General features: G+C 40.7%; 2 protein-coding genes across 6 annotated transcripts in view; both read right to left on the reverse strand.

Moving 5' to 3' along the window:
• Positions 1 to 824: 824 nt before the first annotated feature.
• On the reverse strand, positions 825 to 19830 carry tcp11l1 (t-complex 11 like 1). Of its 4 annotated transcripts, none has more exons than XM_033038754.1 (11): positions 19789 to 19807; positions 17770 to 17866; positions 14193 to 14393; positions 13018 to 13150; positions 11519 to 11639; positions 9346 to 9566; positions 5932 to 6068; positions 4473 to 4660; positions 4164 to 4345; positions 2999 to 3171; positions 825 to 2551 (listed from the first exon to the last, which is right to left on the reverse strand). In XM_033038754.1, exons 3-11 carry the CDS (start codon positions 14344 to 14346, stop codon positions 2316 to 2318), a joined length of 1545 nt encoding a protein of 514 aa, XP_032894645.1. In that variant the 5' UTR covers positions 14347 to 14393; positions 17770 to 17866; positions 19789 to 19807; the 3' UTR covers positions 825 to 2315. The 4 variants fall into 4 exon arrangements, with proteins under 4 accessions (XP_032894645.1, XP_032894643.1, XP_032894644.1 ...); XM_033038752.1 differs by lacking the exon at positions 19789 to 19807 and adding an exon at positions 19682 to 19737; XM_033038753.1 differs by lacking the exon at positions 19789 to 19807 and adding an exon at positions 19653 to 19671.
• Positions 19831 to 21795: 1965 nt separating this feature from the next.
• The window catches only part of depdc7 (DEP domain containing 7), a 38561-nt gene continuing 37901 nt past the window's right edge, over positions 21796 to 22455 (reverse strand). For both annotated transcript variants that reach the window (XM_033038755.1, XM_033038756.1), the window contains exon 9: positions 21796 to 22073. In XM_033038755.1, the coding sequence (XP_032894646.1) occupies positions 21865 to 22073 (209 nt within the window). In that variant the 3' untranslated portion in view covers positions 21796 to 21864. The remainder of the gene's footprint in view (positions 22074 to 22455) is intronic.

Genomic DNA, 22455 nt, shown 5'->3' on the forward strand with positions numbered 1-22455 from the left:
AATTTCCACCCCATCTCACTTCCTTGTGTACCAATAGTCCCACCTTGCCATGCAGTGGGTTGAAAGCTGTTGCCACATCCAAGGGATTAGCATCATTTTACAGCCATAAATTCATTTCAGAAAAAATGTTTGCCAAAATAGTCAATTGAACTAAAGTTGAAGTTGGCGATATAAAGTAATCTCCTCAGCAAATTTTCAATTCCTGGTCACAAGCAACACTATTTTTGATCTGGGAAAGGACTGATAGAAATACTGCAGTGAGTGTGGCTACCTCTACTTCTCCAAAAACTTTGCCTGCTTCAGTCACTAGAGGCCCAGGACCTATTGTTTTCAGTTTATCAACATGCATTGGATTATTAACAAATGCTGGGTTTCCCTTCTGTGTGGGAGCGGGTAGAATTATCAGCCTTCATTCCCACAAACAATGTCCTTCAGACATTCTACAAAGGGAGGTGCAGTCTGCCGAGAGATGAACTGAGCGCAATAGATTTTTTGGCAAGTGATCAATTAGAAATTAGGGAGGTAGTGGATCAACTATCAGTGAATAGTAGGATGGATCTGAAGCACAAAGTAGCGCTACTTATTCAAATCCTTACACTAAAATCTGTCAGCTCTTCAAGACCGTTGATACATCAAACTCTAAACTTAAACATCTCTCCCACAACTCGCACGTTCTCTGATGTTGGTGGATAACAAATAGCAGAATCTTGCCCTTCCTGACCAAGGCTTTCCTTTTACAATTATCACATCAGCACAAAACACTTGTGGTCAGAATCATTGTGCATCACTTGCATAAATTAATCATATCCACTTTACAAAACAACTACTGTCACTTGATGCACCTTTATTTTACCAGGATACATAGGTTTGCCTGTTTTTGTTTAAATACTATACATTATTACTACTGCAAAATTCTGGAAACATGCAGCTGAAAACAAAAGCACCATTCTCAAGTTTTACAAAATAAGTTATTAGTATTTACACCAGTAAAGTCCAACTTGCAGTCAGTACAATACATTACACAAGACGCAAGCATAATGCTCAGCAAGAAAGCTCTAATATTAAATTAAATCATAGCCAACAGTGGAAAAACACTGAGGATCTCGTTGTCTCCGAGTGACATAAATGCTCTCATTTTAAGATGATTGTATTTATCAATTCAATGAGTTTACAGTGCAGTAAATTCAAGCATTATCCTCATCTGTAAACCTCTAGTGGTTCCAACTCCCAACACAAATTTAGTTTCCAAAAGTGATCCACTGTATCATGGTCATTTGCTACAGTATAAAACATGTGGCTGCATCTGAACAAACCCAGTTGGGTGGAAGCATACGGGAATATCATTTGATGCTTCTAAATGGGCATAAGAAGTTTCTCTAAGTGCTTTTCCGTTTTTCATATAATAAATAACAGATTGGATTTGGTCTATAGTTGACAAAGTGGTTGCAAATCTAGGTAGTTTATGGTGAGTTGGTTAAACTGGAATGCAGAATCAATATTAGGACTGCAACAAAGGTTTGAAGAGCTACAGTTGCATTCTAAAAGTAAGCACACAACAGTCTAAAACATCAAGGACATCCTTTTTGCTGTAGAGAGGTTTTCCGCTGATTACAGTCTAAAGAGATGCATTTAAAAATGGGGGTTTAGTTTATCGAGCAGTGAACAAGCAGAGATGGGGTTCATGCTCACGGACTGTACTGATGAGAATCAGCATTCATCAAAGATACAAGGATTGCCAGAGAGGTCCAGTGGGTCACTTGCACTATTACCAATGCTTTGCGGTATCAACAGACCATGAGCATTGTTTGGTGCCAAGGGTCATCCTTTTATTAATTAATTGATACCAACTAGAATTCCATTCATGATGGTCAGCTGTGTGCAAGCCTATTGACAAGGGCATCTAATTTTGGACTTTATCCAATGACTGCAGTTGCATTGTGCCTCTGGTTGTAAAGAGTCTCAAGGTGCTTTCATCTCAGTTTTAGGGTTGGGGAAGATAACAAGGAGACGACAGATTTTGGTGAAGAATTATTCAAATATAATGCAAGATTATTGTTTTACCATAAGTGAATTTGATCTTTGCTTAATAGCACAAATATTATACACAAAGGGCAATGGTCAAGTGGCTTTAATTTAAGGACCCTCGTCCTACTCCCCACCAACCTCACATTATCCCAAAGCAAGATACTTCTTCACAATCTTCCCTCCCCAAAATAAAAGGAGAATTAAACCAGCTTGGTTTCTACTTAAAGCATATGGGACGCACACAAATGCAAAGATCTTGTACAAATGTGCAATACTTTAATATATTATGTTCATTGTTCTGTCTCACTTGTCCCTGGAGGCAGTGTTTCATTCCTTTGGAGCACTTTAGCCAAGATGGTGTCGTAATAAGGATTGAAGACCAACTTGTTATAGTTTACAAGGTGAAGGAATCGGATAGTAATCTCCTCCAACTCTCTTCTAACGGGGGCAAGTCCTCCAGGGACGGTGACTGATTTGGGATTGCTCGACGCGAGATGCATCTTCAGAAAAGTCTGGATCCGTAAATCTGGCAATAAAGATAACAAACAGAAAGTGGAGTATTCGGAAAGCAATGGGTAAAACTACTTATCAAACTGGAGCAACCACGCCATAACATAGCCAAGAATGAAGGATTTAAATCAGATTCTCAACAGGTAAATAGAGACTGAAACAGATACAAAAGTTTTTCTACAACTGCTATCAGAAAGTTATCTACCTGAACGGTCCGATTTAAAGCAGTGTTAATTTATTATCAAATATGCTGGAGCACACTTCTTAAATAGGTAAGAAATTACCTCTTAGGTAAAAGGAATAGAATAAAAAAGAAAATGCTTCTCCTGGTTTGATATGGGCAAGCTGAAGAGAGGGTCGGTGGTGCCAGTCTACAAGCATGCCTAAACATTGACCAGCCTGGCACCAAATTAGGTACATTCCAAACACACAGCATTTAATGCATTACAATGTATATTCTTACCTATTAATTTTCGAACAGAGTTATCCAAACTAGATATGGCCTGGATTTGACCTTTCAATACCGCCTCTTTCTCAGTGGGTAGTAGTGAGAAACCGTGCTGAGATAAGCAGTTATTAACTTCCACACAGATCTGTTCACTCACACTGGTCATGGTCTCAGCGAGATGAAAGGAACTGCAGAAACAGTGAATATTTGGAAAGTGAAATTGAAAAAAATCAAATGAGAAGTCCTTGGTTAATGTTTTCTTACATGAAATTAAACTGGAATTACTCAGATGACATTCACAACACTAGGTGATTAGTCCTGATGAGGAGAAAGGCAGAAGAGGTGCGAGAGATGCAAGAAAGGTATCGGAGAAAGTGACGTGGATGGGAAAGGACGTGAAAGGATGCGGGAAGTCAAGAGAGAATGGACAGGAGAGGGGCCGAGATAAAATATGAGGGAAGTTAAATAGTAAAGAGGAAAAGAAGAAAGCAGATGTGAAAAAGAGGATATTAAAGACACAAGATATTTAAAGTAAGACCAGAACAAAGGAAGTCAGATTTATGGACACATTTAAAGATTCAGGGGAAGTATGAAGTTTTATGATGATTGAAACCAAGTCAGCATCATAATTTAAGGAATGTTCAAAAAGGAGAATAGAGGGATAACTAGAAACACCAGAAGGTCATTTGCTCCTCATGCCTTTCCTATGATTCAATTAGATCATGATTGATATTTCTCCTCAGTGCCACTTCCCTTCACTAACCTCACATCTCTGCTTAATATCTAAAAATCAATCCAGTTAACTTTCAGTGTGTTTTCCTTCTAGAAAGTGTACATTGTATTGTTGTATTGTTATTGTATTGTATTCAAATTTATTGTCATTGTCTCAGTTAGAGACAACGAAATGAATTTCCCTTACAGGCAGTATCATAAAAATAAAAATAAAAATAAATAAATATTAATAAATAATAAAACATATTAAAAATAATAAATTGAAACAAAAAGTTCACAAGATTGGGATTACTATTCAATTTGGGAATAAATAACTGCACTGATTAGATGGACTACACAGCTTGTTTCATTCAATCTGAAAGTGAATCTTTGAAATTAAGATTTAAATATCTTGTGAAAATCTGGGTGGTACAATCCAAATCGACGGAGTACACAATAGATCACTTACTGAGAATGCATGCCTGTCAATAAGGCTTTAATAATGCTCTTCAGTCTGTCCAGAAAGCCAGAGAGTCCTGATATGGCAGCGCCGGTCATGTTGTATATGACTAGCAATACGGCTGCAATGAGGGTCAACTGATTCAGCTCCTGCTGCATCTCCTTGAAGCGGGGTTGGTCCATCAGCACAGGCTAAGGAAAGAACAAAAAGACAGAAAATCTTAGAGTGAAAATCATAGATCTTAGAGGACAAACTCCTGCTCCTATTTTCTTGTATATTGAACAACTGGTGCATATGGGGTGAGGAAATGGAGCTCACCTCTGGGAAGAGTCTGCTGGCATGATCCCATTGCAGTAATTTAACATACGCGTGGTTTAACACTGAGATAGGGCACAATGCCGATACATCTGTGGCACCAGCTGTGGCTCCATCAAGCACGGAGTCAGCAGAACTCAGGAGTTCACTTGCTGTCTCTTGCAACCATTCTGTAGCTAACTCCAGGGAACCTAGAGCAAAAAAAGAAAATCAAGTCAGTTAAAACAAACTTACTTTAGAAGTAGATGTCTTAATGCAGACTCTTCCGACTTGACATAATTGAGAGTGCTTGCAATAGTCCAGTGGCAGAAATGTAAATATTTAGCAAGCATTTTGTAGCTCATTGTAAGGGAGAAGGAAATGTTAGTGGGTTCCCATTTGCTTTAATCGCATAATCAGTCTGGTCATTATAGAGTCACACAGGATGGAAACAGGCCCTTTGTCACAACTCATCCATGACAACCAAGATGCCCTATCTAAACTAGTCCCATCTAGCCGCATTTTGTCCATATCAGACTAAACCTTTCCTATCCATGGACACGTCCAAGTGTGTTTTAAATGGTTTACTGTACCCGCCTCAACCACTCCTGTCGCAGTTTATTCCATATACCCATCACCCTCTGAGCGAAAAAGTTGCCACTCAGGTTCCTATTAAATGTTTCCCCTCTCACCTTAAACCTATGTCTTCTGCTTCTTGATTCCCCTACCCTGGATAAAAGACTCTGTGCAATCAATTATCCTCAAGATATCACACTCGTGTTTATGTGGGTTTACTGTACTATTTGATTGTACCTGTACTTCAAAAGTACTTTCTTGGCCTCATCATGCTTTGGGATATTCTGAGGTCAGGAAAAGTCCAATGTTAATGTAATTTCTGCTAAAAAAGGAAATGCACTGTTTTATAAGCCAGGAATGTATAAGGCTTTGTGTAGGAAGGAACTGCAGATGCTAGTTTAAACGGAAGAATGATACAAAATGCTGGAGTAACACAGTGGGACAGGCAGCATCTCTGGAGGGAAGGAATGGGTAATGTTTCGGGTCGAGACCCTTCTTCAGTCTGAATTAAAACATGTCAGAGACTCGAACAATCTGCTAAATTAATTATTTTCCTGCAACAGTGTGACAAAGACAGGCATAGATAGGGCAGTCACACCCTAATCACTGATTTATCCACCTCCTTCAGATTCTAACTGGCATGGAGACCTAGTTGGGAAAATTCCCAAAAGACATGACTTATATTAAATAAAGATAGTTCTACCTAAAAAGGGAGACCACAGTAATAATCATTATCAAATGATCTACCCACATTTCCTATTACTTCCTCTACTTATATGAACAGCATTTATGTTAGTTATTATTTTATTTTAATAAGTTCCGTTTTTATTAAGTACAAATGATAAGCACAAGATCATCGAATAGCCTAGGTGAAACGTTATGCCAAGAAATGACTCTTTACTCTCACCCTGTTGCTTGTCAAAGAATTCCTGGAAGCACTTTCGCTCGTAATCAACAGATTGTTTCATTAAATGTGGTCGGATACTGCTAATGGCAAAATTCACCATGTCGAGCTTCATTAAATCCAGCACAGCAAAAATCTCCCTGTAAAAACAAAATTCATGATAAACATAACTCATCTTTATCTTTTCAGTCTGCTGCAGTACAGCTCTAGTCTGGGTATTATAACATCATACCTTCATGGACCCAGTTCAAATCCATCATCATTATTGGAAGAAAAGGCATAAACAATGACATATAATTTTTTTTAAAGGCACTTTGGACCAAACTATAATCATTTAAAAATAGCTTTTTTTTTCCAAATTGCATTTGTGTTATTCTGTTCAAAATACACTGACAACATGTGCTTCATGTCCAGGACTAGTCTTCATTCTGCTTGGAAGCTGTGAGCTCTCGTTCACTCTGGCTTGAGAGCAGTGTTTGGGTAATGATGTAAAGCTGATGTGGCGAATTGGGAGATGTATTCTGCGTTTCAATTTTGAACTGTTCTAAAAAGGCATCAGCCACCATTTCCTGACTGATAAACATCACAAAATTGCTACAGCACAGTAGGAAGTGATTCAACCCATTAATTCTATTTAGGCTCATTACCGACCAATGCACTCAGTGTCTCAGTCCCTCCTCTTAACCTTGTAGTTTTACATTAAAAAATTACCCAATTCTCTTTCAAGGCCAAAATTACACCATGGTCCACTGTATTCATAGACGATGCACAAGAGATCAGAACTGGAAAATAAAATCTTCACGTAACTTTGCGATCATCTGAAATTCACTTCAAATCAGGTCTTTGGCACCTTCAATATTGGGAAGTTTCCTTCTACTCACACTGCACTCATGGGGATTTTCTAATCTCAATAAAATCTTTTGTCAACCTTCCCAGTTCCAAGGAAACCATGCCAGATTATCTTGGCTATACTCAGAGCTTAAACTTCTCAACCGCAACATTATCTTAGTAAATTTCAATGCTCTCTCCAGGATTGATTGAATGATTGAATGATTCAGCATGGACCATCAATCACACGTTCACACAATTCTATGTAATCCCATTTTTGCATCCAGTCCTTACATACTCGCCCAATTAATCAACAAACTGGAAAATGGAGCACCTGGAGGAAATACACACGGTCACAGAGAGAACATGCAATTTCCACACAGGTAGCACTCGAGGTCAGAATCGATCCCGGATCTCTGGCGCTGTGAGGCAGCAGATTCACCAGCTACACCACTGTGCCGAACTATTCCAATCCCTGTTTCCCGTTCTATCTTCCTATTCCAACTGTGGTTTAACCAATGATTTATAAAAGTTCAACAAAATCTCAATATTAGTACATGAACCCCAGCATCTTACATAATTTCTTTCCCTAACTGCCCTACAATGATAAAGAAAATTATGTGTATATTAAATAACCACCACACTATCTAAGCGGAATGCTAAAACATTTTATATACAGCTATATTTTATGTATTTACTGCTTCAAGGTTTCACACGCCCAAGTCTCTTTGATCCTGTGGTCCCTTTAAAAGTGCAACGTGTAGTTTTATTGTCTCTATTTTCTCTAAGTGACATAGTGCATCACTTCACAGTTTTTTGTGTTAATTTTTCGCTGCCATTACACCAGCCTACTTATGTTCTTTTGTGGCCTATTAATACCTCATTTTTTGCCATACTTCTCAGTCTTGTGTCATTTCCAAGTTTTGAAATCTTTGCCAGGAAGTACATTAGTCATTAATAGGTGTCAAAAGATCCTTGCAATCCCAATTATAACCAAACATAACACAGCTGATAAATTTGTCAGAATTTGTAGGAAATGAAATTTCTCTCATTTCTGCCTCTAACATAGTCAGAGTTTCCGTGTTTGTGGAGAGAGGGGGGAGAAGGAAGAAATTGCATTTGTGCCATACAACTATGTTACAAACTCCATTTTAAGTCTACTCATTGTGCTTGTCAAAATATATAGTTCTGATGTTTACATGTTGTTTCACATTTATTTTCTTAAAATTTCTTATTCCGCAATTATTTTGTGACTTGAAATACTTGATCTCATAGCTGTTAGTATCCCACTCGGGTGCTATTATGAATCCAGAAATAAGACAGAATTTCCCTATATCTTTCACTATCGTATTTATGATTGAAAATTGGTCACTATTAGGGGAGTGAAAATGAACAGAAAGGCAAAAGGAATTTTGTACTACATTGCAGTTTTCAATCGGACACCCAGTTGAATAAAAATCCGTGAGTATGTTTCACATGTTCTTTAGTTTAGTTTAGTTTAGTTTAGTTTAGAGATACAGTGCGGAAACAGGCCCTTTGGTCCACCGAGTCCACACCGACCAGCGATCCCCGTACATTTATATAAACACTATCCTACACACTTGGGACAATTTTACTGAAGCTATTATACCTCAAAACTTGTACATCTTTGGAGTGTGGGAGTAAACCAGAGCATCCGAAAAAAACCATACGTTCACAGGGAGAACGTACAAATTCCGTACAGATACCACCTGTAGTCAGGATCGAACATGAGTCTCTGGTGCTGTTGTTAATCCTGGTTAAATTGGGGAGGCCAGGACCCTAAAATTAAGTAAAGGTTTCTGGACTGCTAGGCCATTTGGTCAATTTAAAAATGCTTTCTGTAGAAATGGGACAAGCTGCAGAGTGGTGCCAGTTTGTCTAGAGCCTAGATCAGAGCTGCAGGAAGAGAATGAAACATCTGCAGACCCTGACAATTAGGTGCAAAATGCATAGAATGGATTGGATGAATGCAAACCAGACATACAGATTGTAAATAATGTTGCAAAGCTTTACATTGCTGAATGTTGATTGGATTAAGTATCGAGCCTTGTCTGGTTTTCTTGCACATCAGGGCAAATGTTGCGATGTTTGTTTCCTTTGAGAAACACTGTTTGAATATAATGTATTAGCCACTGTATTATTGAGTTAGGGAAATGTCTGTCATGTATGGGGTTAATCGATATCGGTAATTGGATTGTAAAGAGACCACCCCCACGTGGTTCGGTATTTCGAGGTCCCGGGACCTATAAAAGTCCGCTGCCACGAGGTTCTGTGTCGATCTACTGGGAGAGCGCTCAGGACTGCGTGACCTTCTGGAGTGTCTCTGTTTGAGCGAGGCCAAGAGGGCTTGATCAGGCAGATACGAAGATCAAACCCGCGGTGGTTAGGTACAGTAGTGGGAACTGTAATTATGTTTTGTCAAAATAAAGTTTAGATGCGCAAGTGCTTGACTCAGTGATTTTTGACTGAAACTAGGCTGGGGGAAGCTTAGAACGAGCAATTTACACTGTAAGGCAGCAAATCTACCGCTGCGCCACCATGTATTACATTATTAATACATAATCTTGCCTGAATAACTTAACCACGTCTACGATGTTCCTGATGAGCCTGATGTCTTCATCCCTGATAGGGGCACAGAGAGTCCCCATCATCCCAATAATGAAGTCAGCTAGTTTGGGGATGTTCAATGCACCATTCTCAGCCTCCTGCTTGATGAGATCCAGATCCAGAACTTCATTGATTTGGTTCCTCAACCTGGTGTGACCAGGCAGCAAGAATGAGAGTAGAGTCTAAAAGGTAATAGAGCTGAATCAAAAACTAGATGGAAGCATCCAAAGTATTTATTTGAACACTTTCAAAGTGAATATAACAAAATAGCCTGAAATGGTTTTAAAAGACATGGGGATACCTTTTCACTGCCAAAACACTGGAATCATCTATGTAATAGCTATTTTATCTCAGAATCCACAACTGAAAATTAATAATCATTTGTATATCATTAAACAAAAGTCCCTGACATACTTTTGAACTATAGGAGGGTCAAAGGAGAATAGGCCATGGATCAGATGGGTCCTGATCTTATGAAACAACGGAACAGCTTGTGGCTCTGTTTGGTCTATTCCTGTACCCATTCCTTATCTTCTTATTTTAATAATTGAATGGAAAAGCAAGAAAGAATTGGAGGTTACTGAGAAATCTCAAATGATAATGGATATTTAGAACTGCTGCATACCAAGATTAGTAGTGGTTGCACCAATGGTATTTTAATTATAACATATATCTGATTCCAATTTTGAAAACTATTTAATCCAGCTCCATCTCCCATCCAGTTTTGTGTTCACAACACATCATCATGTAAGCAGCTACAATTAATAGATGTTTAAGAAGGAACTGCAGATGTTGGAAAATCGAAGGTACACAAAAATGCTGGAGAAACTCGGCCCGAAACGTTGCCCATTTCCTTCGCTCCATGGATGCTTCTGCACCCGCTGAGTTTCTCCAGCATTTTTGTGTACCTACAATTAATAGAATCGAGAAAGCAGCCTAATGAACTTGTAAATCAAATTGAAAATCTCCTCCCTCGTGACAAAGTCTCCTGGTCATAAAAGTTTAACCGGTTCTCTTTGCACGGAGGCTATTCGGCCTGCTGAGTATATCCAGCATTTTCAGTTTTATTTTGTAGATCATCGTTGTCGATATAAACTGATCTCTGCTCATTCAGTCATGTTACAGTTTAGAGATTAAGACTAAACATGCTTTTCCCTTTTAGTAATGTAATTTTGAAACCAATTGCTTTCTCATGACCAAGCTGAAACTAGGATTGTTCTAATTCTATATCTGGTTATGACAGGCATGACAACAAAATCCCCAAATCTGTTTATTTTTGTATATTAAGTACAGCCACTTTAATGATGCAGTGAATATAAAACTGGATGGGAGAAGGAGTTGGATTAAGTGGTTTTCAAAACTGGCCAGGTATTATATGGTATGACATATTCAAGTTCAATGATTTATAAATGATGTTCACATATATAGTTCTAACAATATTTCAATATAGGATTATTATGACAAACTATTGCACAAATTTACAATAATGGTGAAGTGTTGTTTTAGGGTTGTGCCATCTCCTCTATCATCTTTGCTTCCTCTAGGTTTCTCAGGCGTCTGTCTCCAGAAAGTTGGAGAGGCTGTGTGGGGTGTGCCACGGATATGGGTTCAATTTCCAATGCGGCAAATTGTGGAATCCGGTAATTTAGATTAGTGGGAACGCCACAAAGGCTACTGGAAGTTTCCAAAAATGCAAGAGATCTATTTATGGATTATGAGAAATGTAAATCTGCAAATACCACTCCTGTGCTCCCTGTGCTTACTGTTCTATGTACTACCTGGCTGATTCATAATGTGAAATGTGTAATCCTCCGGAGAAAATGAGCTGCCAGAGGAAGTGGTTGAGATAGATACAATAGCAAAGACATTTGGACAAGTCATGGTTAGAAAAGGGTTAGAGGGATGTAGGCCAAACGCGGGCAAATGAGGTGATCCGAGATGGGGCATTTTGGTTGGCATTGACGAGTTGGACCGAGGGCCAACGGTATGACTTTATCTTCCCACTATCACCACCTCCTCAGGGGGGTAAAGCAACAAGGTTGAACATGATTTGATATACTAAATACAATTTCTAAACAACTGTTTACAGTATCAAACTGAAATGGTGCCCCATAATCCTGATGTAAAATCTTACCTCTTTAATCTCAGATAGGAGCTTGATTGCATGGTCGTAAACAGGTGGATCCTCATTTAGCTGGGCTTGTAAACAATCCCAAAAGGCTTTCTTCATAATATCTTCAATTGTCTTCTCAATACTGTTGACATGAATATTGATTTATCTCACTTCAGGTAGCCCCAGCATTCCCGCTCCCTCTATCCCTCCCTTACCCAAGTTGCATTAGCTTCTCGTTTTCACCTTACAGACAGCTAACAATGGCCTGTTTCCTTTATCATCATTACTTTTTTGCATATCTTTTATTCATTGCTCTTTATCTCTCCACATCATCGTCTATATCTCTCGTTGCCCTTATCCCTAACCAGTCTGAAGAAATGTCTCGACCCGAAAAGTCACCCTTTCATTCTCTCCAGAGATGTTGCCTGTCCCGCTGAGGGCTGTCCCACCGACGGAACTGCAGATGTTGTTTTAAACTGTAGACACAAAATGCTGAAGTAACTCAACGGGACATGCAGCAGGGGTTACAGGTCTCTCCGTTGCCGAACCAGCAGGTCCAGGAACAGCTTCTTCCCGGCGGCTGTCACTCTACTCAACAACGTACCTCGGTGACTGCCAATCACCCCCCCACCCCCCGGACACTTATTATCACTTATTATTATTTATTTAAATCATTTGCTATGTCGCTCTTCCAGGGAGATGCTAAATGCATTTCGTTGTCTCTGTACTGTACACTGACAATGACAATTAAAATTGAATCTGAATCTGAATCTGAATCTGAATCTCTGGAGAGAAGGAATGGGTTACGTTTCGGGTCGAGACCCTTCTTCAGACAGGGCAAGTGGGTAGATAGACTGAAGTGGCCCGTTCCTTACACCGCATACCCTGCATGGACCCCAGGTTCTCAATACCATGCCAAATGTCTCTTCCCTTCTTTGAATGGCCATGGGCCTGACATTCCCAGGGGTTACTCTTTGGAAGAGGAAGCAAGGATAAGTGAACTGAAGATGGGATTGCTCTTCTTAGATTAGAATAGGTTTAATCAAGTTGTTCAACATGATGGGACTTTGATAGAACATGAAGGGAAAACTGTTTCCCATGGCAAGTAGGTCAGTGACTAAAAGTCATGGATTTAAAATAATTGGGAAATAAATCAGAGGTGAACTTGGGGAAAACATTTTAAAACAGAAAGCTTTCCCAACCAGACAATGGATGAGTTGGAGTCAGGTTTCAACATTTCCCGTCACCCAACTCACATGTTTCATGTTTTAAAAATAATTATGTAGTTAAGTCACAGTGACCACAAACAGGAAAGTTCAGTTCGTCCTAAATTAGCTTTGGCCAAGTTTTGTTTAGGAAATAATTGGCAATTATCATGGAAACCAATTGAAGAATCAAATTCAATAATTTCAATTTCAATAATTTTGGTTGTAACCTAATTGATGTATTAAAAGGAACTAAAAATGTGGAATTACAAAAGCTACAAAATAAACAACTTATGTTCTATTGAAAGAAGGTACCTGCTCTCTGGTAAATCCCGCTGTTTCATTAAGAATCTTTCATTAACCACGATCTCATGGGCTAGAGCCATGTTGCAAACCCCTTTTTCTGCCTCAATTAATTCCTCTACTGATACCAGATTGGTGGAAACAGCTAGAATCACAAATAAAAACAATGATGTCATGACATGTTCATACCTCAATACAATATACCCTTTACCTTCTTAAAAATATGCAAGATGGTAATTTGTCCCTTAGCTTAAGCTAACATCATTCCTTTGGTTGTGGAATGCAAGGTCAGCTTTAACATGACAATCTGAAACAATAATTGGTTATTGAATGCCAGAAATTAGCAGAACAAAGCATTGAGGCTCTGCTATATTAAACATCTATTCAATTCGTAATTAGATATACTGGAATATTACCAAATAATTATATCTTTCTACTAATCTGTCGATCTCCCACAGCACAATAAATTATTTTAAATAAAATGTAACGTAAATATTATAAACATCCTATTTTCAAATTTAAATATAGTAAACATTCCATTTTTAACACCTCATTTGTGGCTTTGCAAGTTTATGGAGCAGTCATTTTTTCAATGCAAAGGGAATGATGTAATAACAAGAACAATTTATTCTAATTATAACAGTTTGCTATTTCATTCCCCTTTGAAATAAGTTTCCATGTAATCTTATTAAATTATGTAATGATTTAGATTAGTTTAGTTAAATTAAGAGATACAGCACGGAAACAAGCCCTTTGGCTCACAAAGTCCGCGCCGACCAGTGATCCCTGCACATTAACACTATCTTACACACATTACGGACAATTTTAAATTATACAAAGGCAATTAGCCTACAATCTGTATGTCTTTGGAGTGTGGGAGGAAACCAGAACTCCCGGAGAAAACCCATGCAGGTCACAGAGTGAACGTAAAAACTCTGTAGACAAGCACCAGTCATCAGGATCGAACCCGGGTCTCTGTTGCTGTAAGGCAGCAACTCTACCGCTATGCCACCGTGCCGCCCTTTGATATAACTATTTCTGCGTTGGTAATTTAGAATTTGCAGAGCAGTTTACAAAGAGAGGAAAACGAAAATGCTTCACATTAAATACCATCAATGTTCTTCCTTTAATTTCCAACTATAGTCCTAGACTTGAGCCAAGACCAAGATGTATGAATACAAACTTACAAGGAAGAGTGTTTCCACTGCAGGCGATTTCAGTGCCTGTTCTCATTTGATGATGTAGATTCTCGGCTTCTGAGTCCCTCTGCCCACTAGGATGTGTACTCACTGGGTCTTCCTCCCCGTTCCCTTCCTGTGGTTTCTCTGGTTCCAAAGGCATGTTTGATGCTCTTCAAGTATACTTTATGCAGCTTTTTGACTTAGAACCTGTAAAAGACAGCAGCTTGAGCTTTGCGGATCATAATTCCTGCTTTACTCTGGGGACGTAAAAAATGGGGATGAATATTCTGCAGCGTGACTTTAGAGAGCTCGGAAAAATGCTGAAAAGGGTGGTTATCTCCGGTTTGCTTCCAGTTCCTCATGCTGGCGAGAGCAGGAACAGGGAGATATAGGACCTGAATGTGTGGCTGAGGAACTGTTGCAGGGGGTTGGGATTTAGATTCTTAGACCACTGGGATCTGTTTTGGAGTAAGGGGGAACTGTACAAAAGGGACGGATTGCACCTTAACAGGTGGGGGACCAGCATTCTGGTAGGCAGGTTTGCCAATGCTACACGGGTGGTTTTAAACTAAATAAGGGGGGGGGGGGGTGTCAAATGGGATAGTCAAGGACGGAGTTAAAGGGAGAGTATAGGGATAGTTAATGACCCCAGAATTAACGGGAAAGAAAGCTCACAAAGGGATAGGAGAGTATGGCCAAGTGTAATAGGGATCGATGTGAAAGGTGAGATGCGTAAGGAATTAAAAGTTTTGTATATGAATGCGCGAAGTATAAGAAGTAAACTAGATGAGCTTGAGGCTCAGTTAGAGGTTGGTAGATATGACAGTGTGGGGATTACTGAGACGTGGCTGCAGGAGGATCGGGCCTGGGGACTTAATATTCAGGGTGATACATCCTATAGAAAGGACAGGCAGGTGGGCAGAGGAAGGGGGGTAGCTCTGCTGGTGAGAGATGGAATTCAGTCCCTTGCGAAGGAAGACATAGGGACTGACGAGGTAGAGTCACTGTGGATTGAGTTGAGGAATTGTAAAGGCAAGAAGACACTAATTGGTGTTATCTACAGACCCCCAAATAGTAGCCCAGATGTAGGGTGTAAGTTGCAACAGGAGTTAAAACTGGCATGTAACAAAGGTAATGCCACGGTGGTGATGGGGGATTTCAATATGCAGCTAGATTGGGAAAATCAGGTTGGTTCAAACCCCAAGAAAGAGAGTTTGTAGCGCGCCTCCGAGATGGATTCTTCGAGCAGCTTGTAATGGAGCCGACCAGAGAAAAGGCAATTCTGGATTTAGTGTTGTCTAATGAACCAGATTTGATAAGAGAACTCGAGGTAAAGGAACCGCTTGGAGGTAGTGATCATAATGTGATTAGTTTTAATCTGCAATTTGAGAAGGAGAATGTTAAATCGGAAGTGTCAGTGATGCAGTTGAACAAAGGGGACTATGAAGGCATGAGAGAGGAGCTGGCCAAGGTAGACTGGAAAGGGATCCTAGCAGGAATGATGGTGGAATAGCAATGGCAGGAATTTCTGGGAATAATCCAGAAGACGTAGGATCATTTCATTCCAAAAAGGAAGAAAGATTCTAAAGGGAGTAGGAGGCAACCGTGGCTGACAAGAGAAGTTAGGGATAGAATAAAACTAAAAGAAAAGATGTATAACACAGCAAAGAGAAGCCGGAAGCCAGAGGATTGGGAAACTTTCATAGGAGGAAACTTTCAACAGAAGGAAACAAAACGGGCAATACGGGCTGAAAAGATGAAGTACGAGGGGAAGCTGGCCAGGAATATAAAGAAGGACAGTAAAAGCTTCTTTAGATATGTTAAGGGAAAAATAATAGCAAAGTCAAATGTGGGTCCCTTGAAGGCTGACACGGGTGAAATTATTATGGGGAACAAGGAAATGGCAGAAGAGTTGAACAGGTACTTCGGATCTGTCTTCACTAAGGAAGACACAAACAATCTCCCAGAAGTACTGGAGGACAGAGGATCTAAGGGGGTAGATGAACTGAAAGAAATTTTCATTAGGCGAGAAATAGTATTGGGTAGGCTAATGGGGCTGAAGGATGATAAATCCCCTGGACCTAGTGGTCTGCATCCCAGGGTCCTCAGGGAGGTGGCTCTAGAAATAGTGGACGCATTGGTGATCATTCTCCAATGTTCAATAGATTCAGGATCAGTACCTATGGATTGGAAGATAGCTAATGTTATCCCACTTTTCAAGAAAGGAGCGAGAGAGAGAAAACGGGGAATTACAGACCAGTTAACCTGACTTCGGTGGTGGGAAAGATACTGGAGTCAATTATTAAAGAGGTAATAATGGGGAATTTGGATAGTAGTAAAAGGATTAGTCCAAGTCAACATGGATTTATGAAAGAGAAATCATGCTTGACTAATCTTCTGGAATTTTTTGAGGACGTGACAAGTAAAATGGATGAAGACAAGCCAGTGGATGCAGAGTATCTAGACTTTCAGAAAGCCTTTGATAAGCTCCCCAGTGTGGTATTCCACTCAGAAATACGATTCCTTAGCCATCCACAAAATTAACCAATTGGGAATGGGAACTATTTCAGTGATATATTCAGCTAAGCCAAAATGGTTTCAATAGTTTTCAATAAATAGTGTAATAATTGTGTGGTAATAACTTTAAGAAACATTCCAAACAGGACTTTGGCAATTGAGTTATAATTCAACAGGAAAGTACAATTGCAGTTATAATTACAGACTGTTCCATCTTGAAGAGTTAATGCAATACTTTGGGGTGGTGGTGGAGACAGAAAAGATCGTGGAGTTTAAGAGGCTTTAACTCAGGCTCAGGGAAGTGCAAGGAATGGAAGAATATGGATCATGTACAGGAAGATGAGATCAGTTTAACTTGCCATTATATTCGGCGCAAACATTGTGGGCCGAAGGGCCCATTCCTGTCCTGTAATACCATACCATAATAATGGTACAAAGGGGACATTTATGGAGAAATGTACAACTGTCTTATTATAACCCTTGTATTGGTCAGTGAAACCACCTCCTCCGTCTCATTTTAGTCTCTTTTGTTTTATTATCCTAGGTTCGCGAGTTTAGGTCCACAACCTAATAGTGTCTGTTTTTGTAAACCGGCATCTGCAGTCTCTTGTGTCAAGTATTTATTTTATACCCATCTCATCTTTAAAGGATTCTGGTTGTACAATTTTATTACCAATTTCCAATCCCAATTCACCTGCCATGTCACTTTTAGCTCACAGAAGTCGGTGCCAGATGGTGGCGACGCTTTACGTGCTCTTCCCAGAGGAGGACCTACTTCATTTGATACAATCGCAATACTCTTTTAAATCTCTTTCCTAACTATATTCAGTACTCCAATTGCTCTACCTATTGTTGTTGAGTTTGACTTGATTGTATTTATATACAGTATTATTTAATGTGATTGGATAGCATACAAGACCACTACTGTGGTAACATCATAATAATAAACCTAAACTTAACTAGTTCAGCATTTGATTCATTTTTGTTAAGTTCCATTATTATTCTAAACCTATTATTTTAATTAACATTCCCCACATGTTCTTTCAGCAAAACATGTACTACTTGCCAGACTTAATTCAGCATTCTTTGTTTCTTTGCGATGAAAATACACTGATGAAGACACTTCTCCTGTGTACGTGCAAAATACCATGGATAGTGGGAATCTGAAATAGAGAGAAAATGCTGTAAGTATTCAGCAACTGAGGCATAATTTCTGCACTGAAAAGATAGTGAGCTAAGTGACTGTCTAAGTTGTGTTTGATCGAAGATAGACATAGAAGATGCTGAAGAAACTCAGCGGGTCAGACAGCATTTCTGGAGAGAAGGAATAGGTGATGTTTCGGATCGAGACCTTACTTCAGGCTGAGAGTCAGGGGAGAGGAAAACTAGAGGTATGAAAAGGTTCAAAACAAAGCAGACCTAGCACCGATGACCATGGAAAGGTGGAACCCATAATGATCCATTCTTGGCTGTGGAAGAGGTGAAAAAAATGGACATGAACAGTGAAACTAGCAGGAGACCTAGGGTGGGGGAAGGACGGAGAGTGAGGGAATACAAGGGTTACTTGAAATTGGAGAAATCAACATTCATACTGCTGGATTGTAAGCTGCCCAAGCAAAATGTGAAGTGCTGTCCCTCTAATTTGTATGTGGCCTCACTCTGACAATGGAGGCGGCCCAGGACAGAAAGGTCAGTATAGGAATGGGAAGGGGAGTTAAAATGTTTGGCAACGGGAGATCTTGTAGGCCAAGATGGACTGAGCGTAGATGTCGATCGCTGTTGCTGTAGTGTCCTTCAGCCCTACAAGCTTCCACGATCCCTGCATCTATCCTTGTCTAGCATCAAGCCCATCCATATTTCATCTGCAGGTCCTGACAGCTGTGCATTTGCTACTTAAACTCTCAACTCTGAAATTCACATTTAATCTTGTGAAGCAAAACTTGACAGCAAGCATTCATGTGCCATGTAACAGCACTTTGCTGTTTATTTTGGTGATGTTAGTTATGCTGCTGGTTCAACATACAAAAATGTTTTTAAACAAAAAATGCACCTTGCATTCAACAACAGGTACAATGATAGAAAAACAGCAGTCTATTTGTAAGCAGCAAGATCTCACAAACCACCAAGTGACAATGAACAGATTTTGAATGAAGAATAAACAAAAGGCCAAGACATATTTTGAATGAAGAATAAACATAAGACACTGGGAAGAAATCCATTACTCTCTTTGGAATAGAGGCATGGATCATTCATGCTACAGTCTAATGTTTAATAGTACTTTCAAGATTACAGCGTTCTCAATCAGACAGCTACCTGAGTTTTCCATGTTCAAATCACTAGGATTCCTTCGCTCCAGAGATGCTGCCTCACCTGCTGAGTTTCTCCAGCTTTTTTGTCTACCTTCGATTTGTCCAGCATCTGCAGTTCTTTCTTAAACAGGATAGTAACAACCCTTGTTGACAAATTACTGTTGTTTTGTGTTCTATGTTTTATGTTAAAGTACGGATACATTCTTGGCAGGTGAGGTGTGGATGATTATATGGGCAGACACAAAATAACTCAGCGGGTCAGCAGCATCTCTGGTGAAAAGGAGATGACATTTCGGGTCGAGACCCTTCAGTGTATTTGTACATGAGGCGGACGCTCTGCTTGTGTATTTATGCCCACAAAAGATAGACACAAAATGATGGGGTAACTCAGCGGGACTCAGTGGTGCAGCAGAGGCAGAGAGGCCTACTGCCCAGACCACCGGCTCCAACAGCCCCGGACCGCCGCCACACCTCACCCGCTCTACGCCCTGCTGGCATCAGTCCATCCGTCCGATGCCCCTCTCACCTCAGCAACCCGCCCCGCCCGCATCACCATCCGCTCACCACAATCGCCCGCCCGCACCCGCCCGCATCGCCGTCCGCTCACCGCGATCGCCCGCCCGCATCGCCGTCCGCTCACCGCGCCCGCCCGCATCCCCATCCGCTCACCGCGCCCGCCCGCACCGCACCGCGACCACCCGCGCCCGCCCGCATCACCATCCGCTATAGGATCTTTGCGCATCACCACCCGCTCACCGCGCCCGCCCGCACCGCACCGCCAGCCCGAGCCCCTCCGCCGACGACCGTTTATTTACGGAAGCGACCAGCCGGAAATGGGGGGCCCGCGAGGCCTTATGGGAATTGTAGTTCGAAGCAAAGACCCGCTATAAGATGTTTAAGAAGGATCATCATCACCAGAGCGAGCAACACGGGAAATTGGAGGAACAGCACCTCATATTCCGCTTGGGGAGTCTGCATCCCGCGGGCATGAACATCGAATTCTCCCAATTTTGTTAGCCCTTGCTGTCTCCTCCCCTCACTCAGCCCTCGGGCTCCTCCTCCTCCTCCTCCTTTTTCCTTCCTTCTCCCCGCCACCCCCTACCAGTCTGAAGAAGGGTTTCGGCCCCGAAACGTTGCCTATTTCCTTCGCTCCATAGATGCTGCTGCACCCGCTGAGTTTCTCCAGCATTTTTGTGTATCTTCCGCTATAAGATCTTTGGTTCGAAGGCGAAAGGATGCCATGACGTCAGCTGGAGCACTGAGGGAACTGCAGGTAAAGATACAAAGTGCTGGAGTAACTACAGGGGTCAGGCAGCATCGCTGGACAACAGGGATTGTTGACCTTTCGTCAGTCCGATTGTGGAGTGGAGGGGAAGATAGCTGGATGGATCAAGGGCAAAGACGAAGACATATAATAGTGTGAGGCAAGGATGGAAGTGGTACCGAAGGTTCACACAAAATGCTGTAGTAACTCAGGAGAACAGGCAGCATCTCTGGAGAGACGGAACGGGTGATGTTTCGGGTCAAGATCCTTCTTGAGACTCGACCCAAAATGTCACCCATTCCTTCTCTACAGAGATGCTGCCTGTCCCCCCCAAGTTACTCCAGCATTTTGTGTCTATCTTCAGTTTAAAGCAGCATTTGCAGTTCATTCTACACATGGTAGTACGGTACCAATAGTGAAGCCAGAGGAAGGAATATAATGAGACCAGACGAGGGGAGAAACGGCTAAAAATCTAGGTGGGGCAAAGTGAGAGAGTGAGGGGGTAGGAGAAAGGGGGTCAGAAAGGTTGTGCTGTTCTTAGTACTCTCTTCCCTTCACCATGCCCCACCTGGATTTGCACCTATTTCCTCCCTTTCCCTTATATTCCCTCCTCTGACATCACTATTGGTACCTCTTCCATGTGTAGGAAGGAACTGCAGATACCAGTTTAAATTGAAGATAGATACACATCTCTTCCATCGTTCTCACACTTTCTATATCTTCAGCTCTCGCCTTTGACCAACCATGTACCTATCAAAACTCCCACTCACCTGTATCCACCCATCCCTCATCTCCCCCCCACCACCTGGAAGGGTCCCAACCCAAAACCTCACCCATCCATGTTCTCTGCTGAGTTACTCCAGCATTGTGTCTGTTATGTCATCATATGTCATAATCAGGTCGACAGATGGCACAATGGGCTAAGTGTTTGGCTGGCAACCTGAAGGTGGCCGGTTCGAATCCTGCTTGGAGTGTGTACTGTCGTTGTGTCCTTGGGCAAGACACTTCACCTACCTTTGCCTGGGTCTAGAGACGGAAATTAGCTACTGATTGGCTACAATCTCGCATATTTACATGCAAATGTTCATTAATATGCACTGTCCCTATAATAATTAAAAAAAATTAAAAATTTTAAATAAAAAATAAATATATCACCCTGTAGATAAAAGCTACGAAGAGAGCTAAGGATTGTAATCCAAAACAGCCTCTGTCCACCCCTGCCACAAATACTGCCCGACTCAGAGTTCCTCCTGCACTTGTGTTTTGCTCAAGATTTCCAGCATCTGCATTTTCTCGTCTCTCCAAATCAAGTTTACTGTATTCCTTTCTGCTGCAGAACTTGGGTTCAGTATTAAATACATCAAGATATTGGAACAGCGGCTTCAGTGTTGCCTTTGACAAATCCTCACAATAAGGAACCTTATAAATGCTGGACCAAATTCCAATGGGATGAATAAAATAAAGCTTAAAAAGAGGAAAGTAAAACAGATTAAATTAATAAAACTTGAAATTTTATTCATACAATCTTATAAAATTTTCATTTAATTTAATAAACTCTTTACAATTATACACATATACATTGACAACATTAAAGTTTTCTCGATGGATCAAAGAAATACTGTATAAATATAGCTGGATGGCTCCTGTTGAACTGAGTAAGGACCTTCTTTTTCTCTTTAGCAGACAGCTGAGTGTTTTCATCAATAGTTTTAAGCAGCAACAACAGTTCGTCTCTGGTGGTTTTTCGCATGTTGCTTTCACAGGCAGAATGGCTTAGCCTCTCACAGAAAGAGTGCACTGAGAAATAAGTCACAGAAGAAGCCATGATATACTTTTAAAAGTTCCCAGGTTACAGTTAAGGCATATTAAAATTCCATACCCAAACTAGAAAATGTCAAATCAACAAATTTCTATCCAAGCCACTCAATCTAGATGGAATATATTACCAGACCGAAGATCATGAACAAGGAGTGATTGGGCACCGGGACTCATCCCATTTCAAATAACTACATGCTTCTGAATGTTGATACTGCAGAGGTATCTGCAGAAGTGAAATGCTAGAGAACATGGACATCATGGTCTGATGGGCCTGTTCGTCACATTGTTCTCTGCTAACTATAAACTTTCATTGAAATGCAAATGTCCAAATTGTCATGGGCCTCAAGCCTTAAAGGATAAT

This window comes from Amblyraja radiata, chromosome 20, assembly GCF_010909765.2.
Source record: "Amblyraja radiata isolate CabotCenter1 chromosome 20, sAmbRad1.1.pri, whole genome shotgun sequence".
In the NCBI taxonomy this organism is placed as follows: domain Eukaryota; kingdom Metazoa; phylum Chordata; class Chondrichthyes; order Rajiformes; family Rajidae; genus Amblyraja; species Amblyraja radiata.